This window comes from Pipistrellus kuhlii, unplaced genomic scaffold (genome assembly GCF_014108245.1).
Source record: "Pipistrellus kuhlii isolate mPipKuh1 unplaced genomic scaffold, mPipKuh1.p scaffold_m20_p_6, whole genome shotgun sequence".
Classification (NCBI taxonomy): Eukaryota; Metazoa; Chordata; class Mammalia; order Chiroptera; family Vespertilionidae; genus Pipistrellus; species Pipistrellus kuhlii.
In genome coordinates, this window is record NW_023425562.1 from 70,416,516 (window position 1) to 70,438,232 (window position 21,717).

The window sequence follows — 21,717 nt, forward strand, 5'->3', positions numbered from 1 at the left end:
CCTGATTAAACTGAGCAAAAGCCGCTTGCCTCTGCTGCCACCTCCCCAGATGCCCGCACAGCCTTGGCAGCAAAACAGGGCTGTGGAAGCGGCGCTTGCTCCCCGGCGTGGCAGATGCTTAGGCAGCCCTTCCTCTTCTTGTAGGAACTCTGGACAAGGACAGGGATGTGCTGGGGTCTTGGGTTGTGTTCGTGAGCCTTGAGAAACTTCCGTTAGCAGCATCAACTGCAGTAAAGCACTTCCATTGACACTGCTGTTGGCTTTGTGGATCCTGAAAAAGACACCTACCAAAAAGGACTCCTGGTGGCTAACTTCTCAATTTAAAAAAAGGAAAAAAAAAACAAAACTAAAAAGAGCCTAGCAACCAATTTAAACAGGGGCCTCCATGTTCACATAAACCACACTTTAGGGACAGGCCTGCACTGAACTACCTGATTCCTTCACTGAACTACCTGCTTGTACTCTGTTCCTCTCCCCTAAGCCAACACTTATAAAAATGAATTCCTGAAATTGTGTTTTAACCACCTGGACTGAGACTTTTCCCACAGAATCAGAGCTGTGCAGCTATACCTACATTAGCATCTTAAGCAACCCATCAGAACAGCTCCATTCTGGCCACTCAGGACAGTGCTTTTTGGGCCAATCAAACTGCAAGGATTTGGAGCCCTCGTTTGCATGAAGGTGGACCAATAAGGGACTGTAGAGGTCAGTTACCCCTGGCTTCCAGAGCACACTTTCCCCTCCCACCTCAAGGTAGGGAGCTGAAATCCTGAAGACAAAACACCAAAAATGTCCTGCTGGACCCGAGAGGAGCAGGCAGGGCAGAGTGGAGCAGAACAGAGCTGAACAGTGATGTCTCGCTGGAGAGGGCTCTCGCCCTAGGCCTGCCTCACCACCATGCTCTTCCACAGCCGGCTGTTTGTTATAGCTCTATTACCTGTGGTTTTCCACTGAGTGCTGCTAAGTGAGAACTGAAATTTGTAGGTTTTTGTGTTGTTCCAGATACAGAGAAAAGAGCAAGAGGGGCCCAAGGCCTGGACATGCAGCCAAAGTGTCAACAGGAGCAGTGTAGGGAGGAAGTTGGCTGGCGGGTCAGCTTCTTTTCCTGGGGAAGGCCAATGGGGATTTTTCGTTCAAATCAATATGGTGGCTGTGAAGATGGCTGAGGGTGGAGAGGGTGACCTTACTTACTGCTGGGGGTGAGACTCTTTTAGTTTCTGTAGATGTTTGCCCGAGGCTGTGGCTGGTCCTCCACCAACGGGGCTCTCTGCTCCCTAGTGGGCTCTCTGCTCCCTGGTGGGCTGTGTGTGGCTGTCCTGTGACCAAGATCACAGCCGTGACCAAGAATGGGAGGGGAGTTCCCCAGCCTAGAGTGGTAGGGCTTTGGCTCAGACACTCAGACACTCAGACTCCCCTGACTCACCCCACTTCCTCCCACTTTTTTCATCCCTCCATCTCCTCCCAGTTTCATACACATCCGCCTCTTTTCTTATTTTTCTAAGACTTTGATTCTGAAGTATTTTAAACATACAAGATATGACATATAATACTAAAAACAATCACTAGCTCTGTCAAATCGTATCAGTTTGCCATTTCATTTAAGAAATAAAATCTCTCCCTGGCTGGTGTGGCTCAGGCAGTTGGGAGTGCCATCCCATGCACCACGAGGTGGCAGGTTGGATTCCCAGGCAGGGCACATACCCAGGTTTTGGGTCCTATCCTTGGTTGAGGTACGTGGGGAGACAACCAATCCATGTTTCTCTTTCACATCCATATTTCTCTTTGTCTAGCTCCCATCAATTTTCAAAGAATTAAAAAAAAAAATCTCACGTGTTTAAGCTCCTTTACCTCCATCTATTTCTTCTCTGGAGATAGTCAGTTGCTGTCCTGGGTTAGGAGTGTAACCCCACAGTGCATATTGGAGTAGTCTTTATATCTATGTGTGTATCTACAGACACTTAGTAATACAATGTTATGTGGTTTTAAACTTATACACTGAATGCAACCATTTTCAGCTTCTGTTTTTTAAAGATATTTCTTTTCTTTCAATTTTATTTTTATTGGATTCAGATGTAAAGTTTAGTGTTTAGACAATCAGATATTTTACATTGTGTTCCCTTTGATACTTCCGGTACTCCAACTGGCACTATACATAGTTATCACAATGTTATTGGCTCTATTTCCTGTGCTTTACCTACATTTCTGTGACTGTTTTGTAACTACCAACTTGTACTTAATCCCCTCACCTCTTTCTCCCAGTCGCCCAACCACCATCCCTTCTGATAACCACTAGTTCACTCTCTGTCTAGGAGTCTGTTTCAGTTTAGTTTGTTCATTTATTTTGTTCTTTAGATTCTACATATAAGTGAAATTAAATGGTATCTGTCTTTCTCTGACTGACTTATTTCACTGAGCCTAATACCCTTAATCCATGCTGTTGCAAATGGTTAAAGATTTCATTCTTTTTTATGAAATAGATATATATATGGCTGAGTAATATATATATATATATATATATATATATATATATATATATATATATAGTTTTTTTATTACTCAACTATTCATGGGCACTTGTGTTGCTTCCGTATCTTGGCTATTGTCTTTATTTTTAACAAAGACTTTTGAATTTTTATATTTACAATATATATGTCTTTATGCATATAGCTATTGTGGACAAAACAGGGGCCACATTCTATCAATAAACCTGACAAGTTCAGTGAAGGCCCCATGGTGGGCCTTGCAAATCCAGAAACCAAGTGGTGTTACCTGTGATTTTCCACTGAGAGTGGTCTGAAATAAAAATCCCTAACTAACAATGGGTCAGAGTGGGTAATCCTAGGCTACAGCTTCTTATAAGGTCAGTCCTTATCTTTAAAATTGTCTGTTGTCTTTGGACATCTAAGATAACATATCTTTGAAGTATCTAGACCCCTGCAGGCACAACTGCTGGCACCAGAGGGTGATACCATATTATCTTGTGGCTCACATACCATCTCTGTGTGCTATGAATGTTAACTATCCTGTATCCACCGAAATAGCTCCATCATGAATGTGAAAAGCCACTTGACATAATGTAAAATAAGTATGTGTCTCTTCCTTTTACTTTTTAATCCAAGCTCAGAGATGTCCCCACTCTGTTTGTTCCTGCCTCCGTAATCTACCACCAATGGATTTCATACACACACACCCTTTACATCTCCTGTTTTGATTCTAATGTATAAAATAAGCTGTAGAACTGCCATTCTCCCGAATATTTTCTCAATCCATTGAGATTTTTCCTCCCAGCAATTGTCATCAGCTTGACTCAACTAAACTCTAACAAGACTTTTTCTTACACTGGATGTTTTTTCATTAACACTCTGGTTCATTAATTTTAACTTCTGTATAGTATTCTATACCTCAATTTACCCATTCTTCTATCGATGGACCAATAGGTGCTTATACCGTATTTTTCGGACCATAAGACACACTTTCCCCCCCCCAAATATAGCCTACACATATACTTTTTAAAAAAAAGTTTTTTACTTGCCCGGCTCTGTGTGGTCTCTGTGTGCTTGCCTGGCTCTAAAATGGTTCTAAATGCTGCTGTTTACTTTACAGGGTTGATTACATGTGTTTATGACTGTGATGTTGGGTTTTAATGCACATAAAATATTTTAGGACACTATTTGTTTCAGAATCTTTTTTTCTTCATTTCCCTTCTCTAAAAACTGGTGCGTCTTATGGTCCGGAGCGTCTTATGGTCCGAAAAATATGGTACTTTGGTTTTCTTAAAAGTAGTGGGCAGCAAATATTCTCATAAAGGTCTCCCTGCACCCTGTGTAACTAGGAGGTCTGTGTATCTACAGCTCTACAAGATATTGCAAACTCCTCTCCAAAGTGACTCTGTGAGCAGTACTCCCCAGCAGCATATGGGTTCCTATTTTTCCATATTATCCAATATTATCAGACTTTTAAAATTTTGCCACTGAGATGTGTGTCAAATGAGATCTCCTGGTCATTTTCTCTTTTAAAGCCCAGTGCTTCTAGAAACTCACCCACAGCCCCCACCCAGTCACACACAAAGGGGATGGACCAAGCATGGAGAACAGAGAGGCCTTCCTTCTGACCTCTAGGTGTTGGGAATGCACAGAGTTACTTATGGGGACACCTTCTTCATCTACACTCTCCCCTAGATAATCTCTCCTGACAAAGGACTTTGAAATACTGACACGTAGGCCAGTGGCTTCTAAATGTATAAATAGCTCCATCGTGAATGTCAAAAGCCACTTAACACATTTAATTGATAGCTAGTACAACTCCATTAAAACTTAACCTGCCCACTGCCCAATTAGATTTCCTCCTCAAGTCTAATCCTTCCCCATTTTTTCCCCATCTTTCAATTCGATTTCTATGTCATACTGTTCCTGAGTTTCCCCCCTTCTTTCCACTTCCACTGCCGCTCCCTCGACTTTGGTCCAAGCCACCATCATCTCTTGCTGGGATCACTGCAGTTGCCTCCTCGCTGGTCTTGCTCTTTGTCCTCTTGCCCTTACAAATATCTCTAGCCAGCAGCCAAGGCGCTCTTTACAGGACATAAAAAAAGTAAAATGCCATCCTCCTATGTAAAACCCCCCAATGGTTCCTAGTATCAAAAACTCAAATTCTAGGTTTCTGTAATCTAGAAGGCCAAAGAGATCTGGTTTCTGCCTGCCTCTCCTTCCACAATGCCTCTCCAGCCTCTGGGACTCCCTCTGTGTGGAGGGCTCCTCCCTCGATCTTTTCCTGGCTACCTTGTCATTCAGAGATCCACCACTTCTTCCAAGTTCTGTCCTGACCACCCCACCCTAGCTATACAGTAGTTCGTTCCTATAGCATCACCCTATTCTTTTTTCATTCTGGAACTTTTTTAAAAAAATATATTTTTATTGATTTCATAGAGAGGAAAGAAGGGGGAGAGACAGAAACCATCAATGATGAAAAAGATAGAAACATCAATGATGAGAGAGAATCATTGATTGGCTGCCTCCTGCAGGCCGCACAACCCAGGCATGTGCTCTCACCTGTAATCAAACCATGACCTCCTGGTTCATAAGTCAATGCTAAACCACTGAACCACACCAGCTGGGCTCATTCTGGAACTTCTTATTGCTAAGTGCTATGGTCTGTGCTCCACCAGGATATCATCTTCATGAGAATTGTCAATCTTACTCTATACTTGTAGTGCCTGGCAAGAAGTGGGTGGCCACAGAATTTGGTTGAATTAGTGAATGAATTGATGGGATCAACAATTTAGAATAATCTAGGGCAGTGGTCGGCAAACTGCGGCTCACGAGCTATATGCGGCTCCAAACCATGACCTCCTGGTTCATAGGTCAATGCTAAACCACTGAACCACACCAGCTGGGCTCACTCTGGAACTTCTTATTGCGAAGTGCTATGGTCTCATCTCCATGAGAATTGTCAATCTTACTCTATACTTGTAGTGCCTGGCAAGAAGTGGGTGGCCACAGAATCCGGTTGAATTAGTGAATGAATTGATGGTGTCAACAATCTAGACTAGCTTAGGGACAGGTCATCCAATGAAATTTCTACCAGCATCTGGGTGGGATAAAAGCTGCTGGAGGCAATACAACACGTCTTTAGCTAGAATCGTGATTCTCAAACTTTTAGTCCCAGGACTACTTCACACTATTAAAAATGATGGAGGACTTCAAAGTTCATGTGGACTTATCTACAGATATTTGCTGTATTTGAAAGTAAATGAAGAAAACACTAAGATATTTATTTTAAAAATAAGCAATTACATGTTGACATCAGTAACATTTTATAACATTTTTAAAAAATCGTGAGCAGGGGCACACTTTCAGAGCCGCTCTACACATACAGCGCCTAATTATAACCAGGAAAGAGTCTGTTGAATGAGTGGATGTATGTGGGCTCAAGAATTCAGACCAAACTTTAGGGACAGATGTAGCCCTTGCCCAGCATGTGGGTAAAGGACATAAGACCACGCCTTTCCCCTTCCATTCTCCTCATGGTTCACCCACCCACCCACCCACCCACTCACACACTTCCAGCTCATGCTGCCCCTCTCTTCCCTTTTCCCTAACAGTTTTCTCTGACCAGAAAATAAATAAATAAATAAATAAATAAAGTGAGAAATAAGTTTAGTGTCATTGGGAATTGGTTTGCAAGATGTGTGTATGTCTTTAAAATATGCTTATTTCTGTAGCCAGGATGATGACTGTGTAAATTTTAATCCCGGGAATTCACCTTGACAGGATGAGTGTCGAGGCCTGATTTGACCAGGATTTGTTTATTCCTTTTTGTTTTCTCGTTGGGAAACCAAGCTGAGCGTCATATTATTCTTCATAGGGCAGTACCGAAACCAAAGTCCTTCCTCTTTCTAAGAAGAAGCTGCTCCCTCCCTTTTTATTTCTTTCCTCTGAGTAGGGGAAATTCATGGTTTAAAAAAAAAAGGGGGGGAGGGGTTGCCATCTGTATGCTCCTACCTACTAGAGTGTCTGCAGTTCCCCAGGCCCTGGGCACGCCTCTTCACTTCCACTTCCTGACGTCACACTATTTTTGTCTTTGAATAGCTTATTGACACCATCGCCTCGCAGATCGGAGAACTGAAGCGGGAGATGGTGCAGACGGATGTCAGCCTGGAAAATGGCCTGGGACCCACCGAAGCCCACAGGTGACAGAGGCGATGTGGCGAGGCGGGAGCTAAGTGGACCCTCTTCGTGTTGAGGATTGCCGTGTCCGGGGCTCCTCCAGTTTGGGAACTGGGAATGTGGTGGCGGCTCCGGATGAAACCCTGGAGGAGGTGGGAGTGGCCTAGGCACCAGTTGTCTGCTTGTTTATTTTAATCCCTGCGAAGGCACTTGAACTCTACAACCTTTCCCTTCCTCCTGGCACCAGAACCCGGAAACCTAAAACTCTATCTGCCACATCCACCTACTCACAGTGATGGAAACAATAACGCAGCAGGATCCTCCACGCGCCAAATAGAGCTCAGTGTAGCCTGTGTCAGTCTCCAGGAGGCTTAAAGGGGAGCGCTCAGAGGATGGACTCATTTTGCGTTCTCAGGTCAGAAAACCCCCAGCACCCACCATAGCCTTAGCCTGCAGTGCAGCCCGCGCTCTGACAGTTGGATGTGACTGTACATGACTAAGAAAGGGGAGGCAGTGGGTTGTCCTAGTTAAGCTTGGTATGCTGTGAACGTTTTTTCACGGGTCGGAGTAGGTAGTAAGATCTTTATCTGGAGGATGATCTTAAATGTAGATAAAGTAATGATCTTAGAGTAGATAAAGTAAGATCTTTATCTGGAGATTGGAGGTGCCTGATCAGGGTTGGGGTGGCAGGTTGGAGGAGCTGGTCAAGCCTTATCCAGCTCTTGGACTGTGTACTTCATTGCTAGCAAAACAGCAGAATATCCCGACTGCTGAAAGGCGTGGGCATTTGGTGCTTGAGAGGCCAGATTTGTAAGCCGTGTGCCCCTTTTCCCAGGAAATGGGGCTGAGGCTGCCTGTGCAGGGTGAGGGGGAGCTTCACCCGGTAGGATTTGCTTGCAAGTCTTGAGACAGGCAGGAGTCGGAGTGGTACTGCAAAGACAGGCAGGGGAACCAGCTGGGTTTGGCTGTCCAGGCAAATTTCAAACTGGCAGGACTTGTTCCCTGCCCTCGCCTGAAGAGAGAGTGGCAATCCCAGGGAGGCACTTGGCAGCTGTAAGGTGGTGCTTTAACTCCTATGTCTCTGGAGGAACTATATTCTCCCGCAGCTGTGGACATTCTGCTTTCCATTTCCTTCTCTGCAAAATGACAGGGGTAGACCAGATGGCCCCCAAGCCACTTGGAGCGAAACTAGGCACTCTATAATTTCTCTTTATTTCAATGTGAATGGCTTCAATTGGTAAATCCCCCTTTCTTCCCCCACCCCCCAACCTAATCTGGACAAATACACCATGATTTCTGATTCTCTTTCCACCTCGCATTCGGAGTAGTTCTGAACTCCGTGGAACTTTAGCCAGGGGATTTCTCCTCACCCTTTCATTACTAAGCTAAAAATAAATTGGGGCTCCAGGCTGATGACAAAAGAGTAAAGAAGAGAGAGTTCATAGCACTGATTTCCCCACATCCAGGAAACAGTACTATAAGATGGACCCCAAACTCTGCAGAGAAGAGACAGGACCCTCCTGTGTATAAGCCACGGAGATGCTAGGCCTGGAGGGAGTGATAATGTAATCAGGGCTGGGTCTCTGACTGCAGTGGGCATCATGAAGTGGGAGAGCTGGGCTACATTTAATCTTTAACATGTTTCTAGTCTTTTTCTTTTTAAATTGAAGAGTGACTGTAACTTTATTTTATCAGGTTGATGTGTATTCTTGAATGCTGTATTGATTAACACTGGATTTATGAAACTTCAGAGGCATTTTACTTGGCACTGTCTTTGATGGGAAAGAAAGAAAAAAAGGCAAGATTGTCTTGATTTAGCAATGCATGTGTTGTTGACCTTGTGCCAGTCACTGTTCTCAATGCATTTCCACTGGAACTAATTGAAGCTCCTAACTGCACTGTGAGGTTGAGCTCCACTAGGACCCTCTTTCCGCTGATAGGAGACCCGTATTTTGTGGTAAAAGTCTAACTAATAAGGGTGTGGCTCCTGTGCTGGTGTCTCTCGCTAAGTTTTAGAAGTGTGGAGTGGTGACTTTGCTATTAATTCCTCCATTTTGCCAATGACAGGAGGGACGGATAACACAAAGGTGGGGGACGGAGGACATGGTGTTGTTTTCACAGTGAAGGCGGAGCAGAGCTGCGGGTGGTCACAGGGGAGCAGCAGGTCAGCCCAGCCCGGAGCAGCCCAGGAGGACAGGGGAGCAGGCAGGGCCACTTCCAGTGGAAACAGTGGAGAGAGAAGAAGCAGTCAGGGTGGCCCCTCAGGACCTTAGCTGGGCGTGTTCTGGTGGCTGCACAGATGCCTGGCAGTGAATGGCCTTTTGCAGCCTCATGGTTGGTGAGTGTGAGCTGTGATATGACCTCACCCACTCCACCCACCATCACCAGGAAGTGTCTGTGGTTCCCTAGTTTGTTGAAAGCCGGATTAAGTGACAGGCCGGTGCCCTTGGTTAGAAGTCGCTGTTCCCCACCCTGCATTGGCTCTTCGTTGCTTTTTCGTGGTTCAGAGTGAGATGAGCTTGAGATCTGAAACCTCTTCTTGTGTTATGAACCCCTTCTCAGATTAATATTTTGAATGCATAAAAACAAAATATGTGAGTGGACGAGGGGAAAACAATTATAGTGGAATACAATGATTAGAATGTAAAAATGCATGATTTCATAACATTGGTACTTCTTTACTAATACATCAAATGGTGAGGTCTGGCGGTGGGCCTACGAACTGCTGTCCTCTGGAAGCAGAGGAGAGAATAAGCAATACTTCTGCACCGACCATGGAAACATCTAAAGTTTTGGTTGGGGGCAAAATTTCAGCTGCTGAGATTTCTCTGCCTGCATTCAAAATGGGAGAGTGCATTTCCAAACCAGGTTAGCGAGAGTGCACCAGTCCCTTTTCTCCACCCAATAGTCAGTTACCACTTCGCAGCCCACTTCACCTCCCGGCATCGTCTGACACGGTAGACCCACCCTGCCTGCCTGGGACACTTGCTTGGCTTGGCTTCTGGGATGCCATGAGCCCTGGTTTCTCTCCCCTCAAGGCTCCTGGCTGGCTCCTGCTTATCTTCTTGACTCCCTAGCCCTGGAGCACCCAGAGCTCACTTCTTGAGCCTCTCCTCTTCACACATCTCCTCCTCTCTCCCTCCCCCACTGCCTTCGAGGAAGACACGGAAGCATCTCTGTGCCTCGGTGAAATGAGGATAATGATAGAACGTGACCTCAGAGTTGTTAGGAAGATTAAGTGAATGCTTAGCTGTGAAAGACTTCACTGGTGCCGGCACGTGGTAAACACATGCATGGAAAGACACCTGTCATTTCCTCGGTAATTTCAGCCAGGCCTGCGGCTTGAATACATCTGTGTATTGGTGATTCCCGACTTGCATCCCTAGGCCCGTTCTCTCTTGGAATGTTCTCTCTTGGAATCCGGATGTTTGCATCCAGCTTCCCATTCAGCCAGACCTTCAGGAGCTCAAACTTAAAAGACCAAGGCCGAACCCTTGGTTTCCCTTCACAAACCTGCTTCTTCCCGGGCCTTCCTATCCCAGTGACCATGCCTTCAGGTGCTTGGGCCCTCCTTCATCCCTGGTGCCTCTCCTGCTTTCCTGACGTCCTCCCATCCATCTCTAAATCCTGGCATCTCTACCTTTAACTTGGATCCGGGATCGGACCACTTTTCACCAGCACCACCACAGTAGAACCTTGCCTGTTGTCTCTCCATTCACCTCTTCCACCTTCTCTGGGTGGTTAGCTAAACAGCATAGAAAATGATCATTTAAACCACATGTGTCAAACACAAGGCCCGCGGGCCAAATCCGTCCCGCCAGGCCTTGCAATGTGGCCCGCACCGCACTGTCATCACTGCACTCCGCTGCGTTTCCATCACAATGACAGTTTATGACTGTCCAGTAAACCATTCGGCCCGCGATTTAGGCTGGATTTTAGATTTTGGCCCCTTCTCTGATTGAGTTTGACACCCCTAATTTAAACCCAAGTCATGTCACTCCTGCTCAAAGCTCTTCAGTGGTTTTTCACTGAAAACCAAAATCCCCACCATGGCCTTCCGGTCCCTACAGGAGGTGACCCACAACCCCTCACCATCTCTTCCCCTTCAGCCTTCTCAGCGCTCTGCTCCAGCCCCTCCAGCTTCTTGCTGAGCAGCCTTTGTGCTTGCTGTTCCCTCTGCCTGGAATGTCCTTCCTCCGGGAAGCATCCATCCTTGGACTCTGCCTTTCTTTGCCGACTTAGCTGGCTTTATTTTTCTTTCTAGAACTTGTGCCGATATGAAATATATTTGTGTAATTGTGCATTTTCTGCCTCCGAGCACTGGAAGGTGGGCATTTTGACAGCGGGGGCTTGGTCTGTGTGTGGTGCTGTTTTTTCCAGTGCCTAGAATCGTGTCTGTCATGAAGCATCCATGTAGCGTCCATTGACCCGACGAATGAAAGGTGCTAGCCCTTTGGACCTTCTAAAGGTATCGGAGCATCAGGAGCCTCTTGAATAAACAAGACTTCACCCTTGTAAAGCAATTAGAGGGTCCCAGCCAGTGCTTAAAAAATAGAAAGTTGGAAATGTGTGGCAGGCCCTAAGTATCCTCCCTAGAAAAGAAGAGGGACCGGCACATCTTTCCCCTACACTCAAGCCCCACGTCCCCATCGGTCCAAGTATGGGAAAGAGGAAAAGATGTGTTCTGCTGGCTAACACTGATGAGACACAGATACTATGCAAGAAGACAAAAAATGCACAATGATTTTTGCATCAATGGCTTTAACTTGCTTTTTAATGATCTCATATACACTCTCCAAAACCTTTAGAAGAGTAAAAATGGATATAAATCAACAAAGAATAGTCACTTTTTATTTGATGCAGAAAAGAATAATTTGAAGTGACATTAAATTCTGTATTCAAAGTCATTGAAGTGGAATGACTTCACTAAATCCTGGCATCTCTACCTTTAACTTGGATCCAGGATCGGACCACTTTTCACCAGCATTCAAATACATATATGAAGTGGAATATATGTATTTTAAATATGGAAAACTATTGGATGGATGCAGGTGTATTCTGAGCTTAAAAGTTTAAGTTCAAAAAATAATTGTATCAGATTTAGAGGCACATATATTTCTTCGTTACCATGCGGCTAATGGCCTTGGCCAAACCAATTCATGGCATGGTGACTATCACTGCATATAATATTTCTGCATATTGAACAAAGTAAAGCAAGCAAATCTAAAAGATCAGAAGAAATTCACTGATTATTGTTTGTTTTGCTATGAGCTTATGATCTAAGGTTCATATGCCAAACACCTTCCCTAGTATAATAGGTCTCACCAATGAAGGCGGACCAAACAGTACTTTGGAGCATTTTTGAATGGGTGACTTACTTCACATTCTTTACGGTTAATGAGTTTCATCTTTCCGAAAACCACCTCCTACCTGGAATTACCTGCTTCCTCCCCAAGGTCCCCAGGGCATCTAGTTTATTTCTCTATTATGTACTTATTCCATTATGTGATACTTGTTTACAGTTCTTTCTCCTGTAGGCTGTATAAAACTCCACGCTCCCCTGTCTAGGTGTTTTTGGCAAATAGCACTCACTCAACAAATATTTTCTTTAAGTTGAACTTAATTGTTGCTGCATGGGTAACAGCAGGAGCAAAGAGTTAAGAGAATCTCATAGAATGCCTTGACATCATATTCCAAACACTCATATTCTAAACACCCCTGGTGGCTTGAAATCAGGAAACACCTTCAGGGAAATTGATCCAGCTAGTCCTAGCAGAACCCCTTCAGTGGGCATGGTAGGGAAAATGTCTTATTGCAAAACTGTTTCCGCCACATAACCTCCTCTGGTTTGAACAAAGCTATGCCCACCCCCTCCCCACTAACAGAAAGTGCAGCCATGTCTGCGGTGTTACTTGGGTGTTTCAGATGGGTATAGATTTTCAGCTGCCTTTCCGAACACTACCCCTACCCAAGTCAAAGAGTTTCTCTATTCTGTTTCCCATCAGATAGTCTTTGAGAAAAACTATGGACAGGCAGGCACCAACACATTTCCAAGAATTATGGGAATGTACACTTACAGTTCTTAGAAATCAATCGTGTGTAAGCAGAAACAATAAACTTTGATAACACCAGACACTTTTTCTCAAGGGGGCCTAAGATGCCGCAAAATACAATTGCTATCATGTAGCAAACAATGGTGAGCCTCTCCTGACTTATTGAACCAGACTGGCGCTCACAGGAAAGGAAAATAAACCCCTGACAGGTGCGACCGTCCTAGCAGAGTGGCTTGCTGTCAGATGCTGGGGGGCTTTAGGGTGTGCCCATGCCCTGAGCCAGTGGCCTGTTGGCTTGTTTGCTGGTTTCTTTGCCTTGTATGTACCCTTTCCGTGTTTTTCTATGCATTTAAATGGTAGATCACTCATGATTTCCACTGTGTGTTTGTTTTTTTTCTCATCCGGGAAATCCACAGTGTATCCTAGGCTGGCTTCCCTAGGTACACACAATGTTCACCAGGTGTACCCTAAGGGAGGTACACTTTACCCTTCACAGACCTTGCCTTGCTGTGTTGGTAGTTGATTCTGCCAGTAGGTATCTGCTTGGTTCGAGTGCAGGGCGGATTGAATCCAGCTATGAAATAACACCCGTGTAACCAAAGGCACGTAAAGGCCAAGAATTGCAAATCCACGAGACACTTGCCAATGTGTGAAGCCTGGTGCATGCCGCTGCTTAGGCTCAAGGTCAGTGTGCCAAGACGTGGAGCCGCCTGGCTCCTTCTCTTGTTTTCAGCGGCAGGGGTGTGCAGGACAACAGGTTCTTTGTTTCATTTCTTAGTTTTACAGGAATGAATGAAGGGCCCTGCCAGTGTTGGCTCCAGATCTGTCCTTTGCAGCCTTTGAGAGGAAGTTCATAAGCAAAAAAAAAACCAAAAAAAAACGCCACCAAATCTTCCTCCTCTTATAAAAATGGCAGCGCCTCCTCCCCGGAGGCAGACACACATTTTTATTCCATTTCCGTGTTGTGTTGTTCTCCCTTTCCAGTTCTCAGTAGATAGAACTTAAAAATCACCAAAGGTCCTCAACGTTTTTTGCAAATGCCCTGTGACTTGGTTTTAGAAATCTTTTTTAAGAAGTTGAGGCCTCCTCCCTCGGAAAGCAGAAGTCCTTAGCCACACAGGAATAAAATCTGCAATGCGAACTATGTCAGTCATTTTCCTTTTGGAATTTAAGGGGACAAAAAAGGCCCCGAGGGATTAACATATCAACTCCTGTAGGGTAGGTAAACTGCGTAAGCCAGAGTGTCCCAAGCCCAGTTCTATCACTATCTAACGTTTTCACCTCGAATAGGAGATGGACGGATGGCCTGTACCATATCTCTCACAACGTAGGTAAATAGGCCATGGTCCTTACAAGAATATCGCCTGCCCAAGACCTCTGCCCACTGCTTTTCCCATCTTGGGTGGTGGGTAAGTTTTCTCAACTCACCTAGTAATTTCTCAGCAATAAACTGAGAAACTGGCCAGTGCCCCTTCTTTAGTCAGAATGAATTTTTATTCCCCTTCCTCTCCTAACTTAAATACTGCAGAGTAGGCGTGTAATTCAGCCTCACGGAGTCTAAAGAACTATTTTCATGATTGAATGTGATTAAGAAATCAATGGACATCAACTCCTAGGTATCTCTGAAATTGAAGGTTTTCTGGGAATTCCTTGTTTGCTGTGTGTGTATACTGTATATGTGTTTAACAAAAATTAGAATTGCCAGAAATTTTTATCAGATGGATCTCTTCAGTATGAGCTGTGTTGTTTTTTTTTTCCTCCATCTTTTTACATAAGAGGCCTTTTCTGTTAATATATTTCTAGAAACCACTGATCACAGACCCATCACTTCTCCTCTCCCAGTCCTAGGAGGCCCTGGAGTCAGCTTCCACCGAGCCTGGCATCTTCGCCACTGCTTGGCATTTGGGCTGTGTTTGCTCGCTTCTTCCTATATGCACAAGGATTTACTGCTCCAGGACTCCAACTTCTGTCTGGTCCTTAACTCTTAAGATGCCTCTGCCCTGGCCTCTTGTAGCTGGAATCCTCAGCTCTCCGCCGCCGTACACGTCCCGGGCTGGGCTGCACCTTCCTGCCCTGGCAGCAGGTTGAGGCAGCGTCGTGTGAAAAGGCTTTGTTAGGCTGGGCCCGCTGAACGCTCAGCACCAGCCGAATGAGGAAGGAAGGCTCCAGAGAGGCGAGCTGAGTGGAAATTTCAGTGTAAAAATATCAAGAGAAGTCACCTTTCATCCTTTTTTTTTTTTTCCATCTGAATGTTGAGGATGGCCAGCACCAGAGTATAGGTTGGGTCTAGATCTACCAAGGGTGGAGATGGCTCCAGCCTCAAGGGCCTGCCAGGAGCCGCCCTCAGAAAAGGTTGCCATTAAATTGACAAAACTAACTCCAGAATTTTGTTTATAGAACAGTCTTTGTGTCCTAGAATAGAAACACCTTGCCTTGCTTCGTGTTCATGGCTTTCTAAAACGAGGAGAAAATTAAAGAGACATTCTGGAAACTCTACTAAGCAGAATTTTTACTCAGAGTTCTCAAGATAGTCCAGGCTCTTAGAATCAGTTCTTTTCAGATTTTGTTTGTTTTAGTACCATAGTCCCTTTTTTCCAACAAGAATCTATCTTTAGAGATGGGGAAACTGAAGCTAAATGACATGTAGTAACAGATCAAGGCCTTACAGGTATAAAGAAGCAACTGAGGCTTTGATTCAAGTCTGCCAGCAGATGCTCTTTCCATCAGCCATTGAAGATGATGAGGCTGAGGGGAGACTAAAATTGGGGGTTGACTAGATGGAAACTATGACATGCCTTACAAAAGTTGGCTTTTTTTTTTTTAAATCCTCATCTGAGGATATTCTTTTTAATTGCTTTTCGGGGAGAGAGTGGAAGGGAGGGATAGAGGGAGACGGGGGAGAGAGAAACATCTGTTAACGAAAAAACCATTGAAACCTGTAAAGAATCTTAGTGAGTTTATTTGAGCCTTACTGTCGACATATGCCGGGAAGCAGTACCTCAATGGATTGAGATAATGCTCCGGAGAATGACGGGTTACATTTTTATATTTATACATTGCAATCAAAGGAAAGGGCTTTAGGTTAGTTACATGAAATTCATTGGTGATAGATTAGAGAGGTGGGACAAAGCGAAGCTGGGAAACCTCTGGGATAGGGTAAAAGGTGAAATGATGGACATGAGCTTCTTTTACAGAGATAGATACAGGATACTCTAACTTAATTAACAGTTGACAATTAACTCGATAACAATAACGGTGAGGAATGTCTCCAGGCCATTTGTTGTGCCCTGAGGAGTTGGGGTAAAAAGGAAGTTTCAAGTTACCCAGACATCTCACAGATATGTTATCTCAGATGCTGGAAGGCTGAGTGGCTCAGTAAAGAAGATCTTAGTTGATCTTTGTCAGGTGAAATATCTGGGACATGACTACCTACTATAACCTGTTAGATATTTAATTTTCAAACCATCTTTTGTGGTTATCTTAGGTCTCTGGGTTTGCAGGCCTTCCCTGAGCTTGTCAGGTTAGCATGTGGCTCTGCTTTCACACATCGATGTGAGAGAGAGACAAACGGACATTGACGGGTTGCCTCCCCACTGGTCCCTATCTGGGGTGGAGAGTGAACCGCAACCTAGGTATGTGACCTTGATCGGGAATCAAACCCGAGACCCTACAGTGAGTGGGCTGACACTCTAACCACTGAGAAACACCAGCCAGGGCCAAAGTTAGCATTTTAATTTTAATGCATTTACATATGCAGGAACATGGTTTTAACTCCAGGTAGATGAGAACTCATCCGTAACTGGCTGCTAAAGTCCCCCCCACCCCACCCCCCACCCTGTACCCCCGTCCCCCTTGTTGCTGGTGTGGCTCCCACTTTGGATTTTTCCATAACTCACAGCTTTCCTGTCAATAGTATTTACTCCTACCTTTTTCTGTGCTCAACCAGCTGGTGTGATCAGTTCTTTTGTTGGAATCTAAAGCTCATTGCCAATGTTGGAACAAGGTATTTGGGGACCTTGAATGGAGCACTTATCAACAATGCCCCGTCAGTGGGCTACAGTGACAGTTCTAGGCTCAAACTCAGCATTGACTTTTATACCCAAAGCCACCCCTTGCTAGTTGACTGGATGTTGGAGAGGGGCTGTGCATAAAGGAAATTCATGAGCAAAGAGGAAGGGGATGCTAAAAGTTTGGATTTGTTGTTTTGGAAGGATTTGGGTTGCTTTGTTTTCTCACCCAGACCTTAGGATGACTCGGGGGGGGGGGGGGGGGGGGGGAGCTCTTGGTAGCTGAGGTGGATTTTTGCCACCTATTTCCTGATAAACACAGAGACAAGAACCCTTTGTCTCCTGAGACTGAAACTGAGCTGCCAGGTGATTTTGTTGGGACCTGGTTGAAGTTAAGGCCCGAATTGAGATTATGGGCAGGAGTGCAGAAAGGAGCTAAGGGAGACCCAGGGCCACCATGTTTCTCATTGTCCACTGAGCTACTCCCCTTCTTCACTCACAGAAATGAATCTGTTGTCTGCAAAACACCTCCTCTGCAGCCCCTGCTCATGTGCAGCAGTCATATGATCAATGCCTGTCCCGGCTAGGCCTGAATACAGCCAGGCTAGTGAGAGAGAGAAGCATATGTGTGTGTGTGTGTGTATGTGTATATATATATTGTATATATATATATCTCCTCATAAAATGGGGTGAGTGCCCCAGAGGTGTCTACAAAATGAGTAAAGGAATTATCTGTGCCTGAAGTTCACCTGTAGCTACAAGAGACAGGGGAGGAGACAGGATCTGAGCTCGCTGTTGGCAGGTAGATTAGGGACCGTTATAGCAATGGACCCTCAAGAACAGCTCGAACACAGAAAAGAGGGGCTGAGCAATGGCATACAGATATATTTTTCAGGGCAATCTTCCCCATGAATCTAAGAGGGAGGTTTGTAAACATTAATACAGGGAAAATCTTATGTTCTAATCCAAATTGTCTTATCCCAAATTTCCTCTGTTGTGTTACAATTTTTCTTTTACTCATACAGCATCTTTACTGTTAATTGCCTATTTCTTTAAACCAACTCATCGTCTACCTTTATTTTAAAAAGTAAAATTAGGCCTGGCCAGTGTGGCACAGTGGTTGAGCATCTACCTATGAACCAGGAGATCACTGTTTGATTCCCAGTCAGGTCACATGCCCCACTTGTAGGTTTGATCCCCAGTGTGGGACTGTAGGAGGCAGCCAATCAGTGATTCTCTCTCATCATAGATGTTTCTCTCTCTCTCCCTCCCTCTCTCTCTCTCTCTCTCTCTCTCTCTCTCTCTCTCTCTCTCTCTCTCTCCCTCCCTCCCTCCCTCCCTCCCTCCCTCTCTTTCTCCCTCCCTCTTTTTCTCCCTCCCTCCCTCTCTTCCTCTCTGAAATCAATAAAAGTATATTTTTAAAAATAAATAAATAAAAAGTATATTTAGTAAGCCAGTCATGAAAAGACAAACACTGTATGATTCCTCTTATATAAGGTTCTTAGAGCAGTCAAAATCACAGAAACGGAAACTGGAATGGGAGGAGGAGGAGGGAATGCAGAGTTATCTGTAATAATAAAAGGGTAATATGCCAATGAGACTAGATGTCCTTCCGGACGAAGCCTGAGCTGCGAGGAAAGCCGGTGCCAACAGCCACGGGAGTGAAGGCCCACTCTTGCGTGAATTTTGTACATCTGGCCACTAGTTGGTTAGTAAGTTTAAAGTTTCAGTTTTGCAAGAGGCACAGATCTGGAAATGAATGGTAGCGATGGCTGTACAATAATACGATTATTTGTGATACCCCCCAACTGTGTACTTAAAATGGTTAAGGTGGAAAATTGGGAGGGAAAGTAAATTTAATATCTCCACCATACACTACCAATACAAGTAACTATTAAAATAAGTCCTGGACATTCAGATAAAAACCATGCTCTCATGTATTGCCTTGGTGTATGCAACACTCTTTGAGAAAGGCTGTCAATTTTTAATAGCATCGAGAAGTTATAAAATATTATAATTAATCTACAAACTTTCTTCACCTTGTAGCAGGACTGCAGCTCTTTCTGCTAAGGAGACAGGTAATGTGATGAAACTTAGCCATAATTAGGTCCTAGGCCAGTGGTTGGCAAACTCATCAGTCAACAGAGCCAAATAACAACAGTACAACAATTGCAATTTCTTTTGAGAGCCAAATTTTTTAAACTTAAACTACTTCTAATGCCACTTCTTCAAAAGAGACTCACCCAGGCCATGGTATTTTGTGGAAGAGCCACTCTCAAAAGGCCAAAGAGCCGCATGTGACTCGAGAGCCGCAGTTTGCCGACCAGGGTCCTAGGCAAAAACAACTTGGAACCCTGGGCTCCGCTTTTGTTGTTTATTTTTGTTTTGTTTTGTTGTTTTATTGATGCAGTTAACATCTTGTTGACAATAATTAGCCCCATCGTTTGTCTTGATTCATTCTAAGGCTGTTTATTAGGCATTTACTGTGTAAACAAGGGAAAACTATTGGTCTTCTTACAAGTCTGGTCAGCCCACTGGGGACCTTCAGGGAACCAGCCCGCAGGCTGAGGAGCACTGAGTCTTCCCTAAGCATTATCGGGGACACTTTTCTGGAAATCCAGGTATAGCCTGGGAAGGTAAGCCGGGGGGGGGGGGGGGGGGCCGCAGTGCTGGGGGCGCCTGCCACTCATTCCTTCAGTTTCCAAATCTAAGGCAGCTTGTGGCTTACTACTTAGTCCTGCATCCAGCACTGGGATTGGCCTGGCAGGAGCAGGCGGCACAAGCAGGGATGCCCTCCCAAGGAGAGAATTCCCTTCCACACCTTTGTAAAGTCTGATATTGGAGACCCAGGGTGGTGCCGGGGCCAGGCATGGGCAGCAGGGAAGGAGACAAGGGCCAGGCCAAGTACATTTTAGGAAGCTGTGATACTCTGCCTTCCACCCAGTTCTGCTGACTCAGCCAGCCAGCCGTCTCCAGGTGACTCATTTACAGAGCCCATTAACTCCGCAAGTAGGAACAAAACAGACTAAGAAAGCAGTTCGCAGTCTACCAGATTCTAGGGCAGATGGGCTCGTGCTTGTGCTAAGTACCCACACTCGCACACGCACACACAGAGAGAGCCCGAGAAGCGTGGCACGAGGTTTCGAGGAGCATTCCTGGATCAGAGGCCCCTTCCACCTGCTTCGTTTCCAAGAGGACTTGCCATTCCTTCTGTGAGAGGTTTCCAGAGGTTGTTCATGAACTATACCAGTGTCTTTGGTTGAACTATAATATGATCAGACAGTCTGCTGTAGACGGGAATGTTCTTAGTACACTTTAAATGCTTAATTGAAACCAGTTGGATCCTTCAAAACTAATCAAGTGCATCGTATCATGGCCGTGGATACAAATTGCCCATTTAAAATATATAATTGTTCAGCTTAAGGAAGGTGTGTTTTTCACTCACGTGGAGGTCTGGGGGCCCTACTCGTCCGGTCCCGGTGCCCTAAGGTTGAGCACAGAGCCGTCCAGAGCCTGTGCCAGTGCTGAGACTTTATACATGGACGTATACCAGCCTTGTTGATAGTAAGGACTTGGCATTTTGCTTTATATCTTAGTTCTCTTAAGCTTTATTTTGGCTATTCACCAAGAGAGGATTTTTATATTCTTATACATATTATCTACATGTGACATTCTTACATAGAAAATATGTTGACTATTTATTACATCAGTGTGGTTTTTTTTGTTTTGTTTTTTCATAGAAACAACCCGATATCAGAGTTTTATGTGTTTGATGTATCGCTTTGCTAATTGTCATTCATTTGAAAAACCACACTGGGCGGTAGAGTCAAAGGCTGTGTTGTTTGGGATGGAGCCTGGGCAGAGGGGGTGGTGGACTGAGAGGAGCAAGGGAGCTTCCTGGGCACCTGGTCTCGAGAAGCTGCGTTGGGTTTATAACTTTCTATTAATCTCCTCAGCTTCTGTGTTAGGTTGAGTTCCCTAAACGCAGCGCCTGAGGCGGGGAGGGATTCCTGTGCTGTGATCTACTGAGGGGGGCTCAGGAGCGGTGTGTGCGGGGCTGAGGGATACAGGGCAGAACGGGAGGAAACCAGGCAGAGAACCAGGGCCCGCTCGAGTCTAGCCTCAGCCTTTGCACAGGGAGCTCTGAGTGTGAATAGCACCCAGAGTTGTCCTCCCCGTAGGCGAGAAGACCACTCCCCTACACCCTGTGTCATTAGCAGTGCCCTTGTTCCCGGGGAGAGGGTAACTTCCCAGGAATCTTCAAGAAAAAGGGGCAGCAGGGGCATGGGTGCCCGATCTGTTACTGGAGGACTGGGCAGGGCACCATCAGCATTCACTACAGGTTCAGCATTTCCTTCATTAGCTCTTTCCTGGAGGTTGTGCTTTAGGCTGGCTGATAAAAGCCAATTTGTTCTGTAATAGTAGGCCATAAACATCAAAGAATAGCTAGCTGAGTAAAGGCGTTGGCTTAGTCATTGGCAAAGATGAGGTCTAATTTATGGTTGCTCCTTTATGAGGCCCCATGAATCTTATTTACCAGCTCCCCATGGAGGCCCCGGCTTTTTAGGCTGAGGTCAGTTGTCAGAACAGAGTTTTTAGCTTCTTGAGGTGTCAAGGGATATATCCTCCGAAGGAAGGAAAGCTGTCAACATGTTTACTCTCAGCGCACCTGGGTGTCAGGGTTGCTATTTAGAGGTTGCAGAATTTGATCTTGGTAAAATATCGACAACTACAGACAGCATAAAATGTTATTTTAATTGGGTTGTGAGTTCTTTCTGTGCCATGTTACTGCCCCCCCCCTCCCGCTAACACACACACACACACACACACCCCTAATGTGCCCTAACCTGTTTGGCTCAGTGGATAGAGCGTCGGCCTGTGGACTGAAAGGTCCTGGGTTCAATTTCGGGCAAGGGCATGTACCTTGGTTGCAAGCACATCCCCAGTAGGGGTTGTGCAGGAGGCAGCTGATCGATGTTTCTCTCTCTCAATGAT

General features: G+C 45.2%; 1 protein-coding gene across 9 annotated transcripts in view; it reads left to right on the top strand.

Annotated features, from left to right (window-relative positions):
- Window positions 1-21,717, top strand: part of RIN2 (Ras and Rab interactor 2) — a 203,300-nt gene that overhangs the window by 132,357 nt on the left and 49,226 nt on the right. For 5 of the 9 annotated variants that reach the window (XM_045574685.1, XM_036418969.2, XM_045574684.1 and 2 more), the window contains one exon: window positions 6,585-6,685. The exons of 2 other annotated variants lie outside the window; for them this stretch is intronic. In XM_045574685.1, the coding sequence (XP_045430641.1) occupies window positions 6,585-6,685 (101 nt within the window). Of the gene's footprint in view, window positions 1-6,584; window positions 6,686-6,764; window positions 6,815-6,909; window positions 7,078-21,717 lie in introns of those variants that run through there. 2 more of the 9 variants (XM_045574687.1, XM_045574686.1) reach the window with 2 other exon arrangements.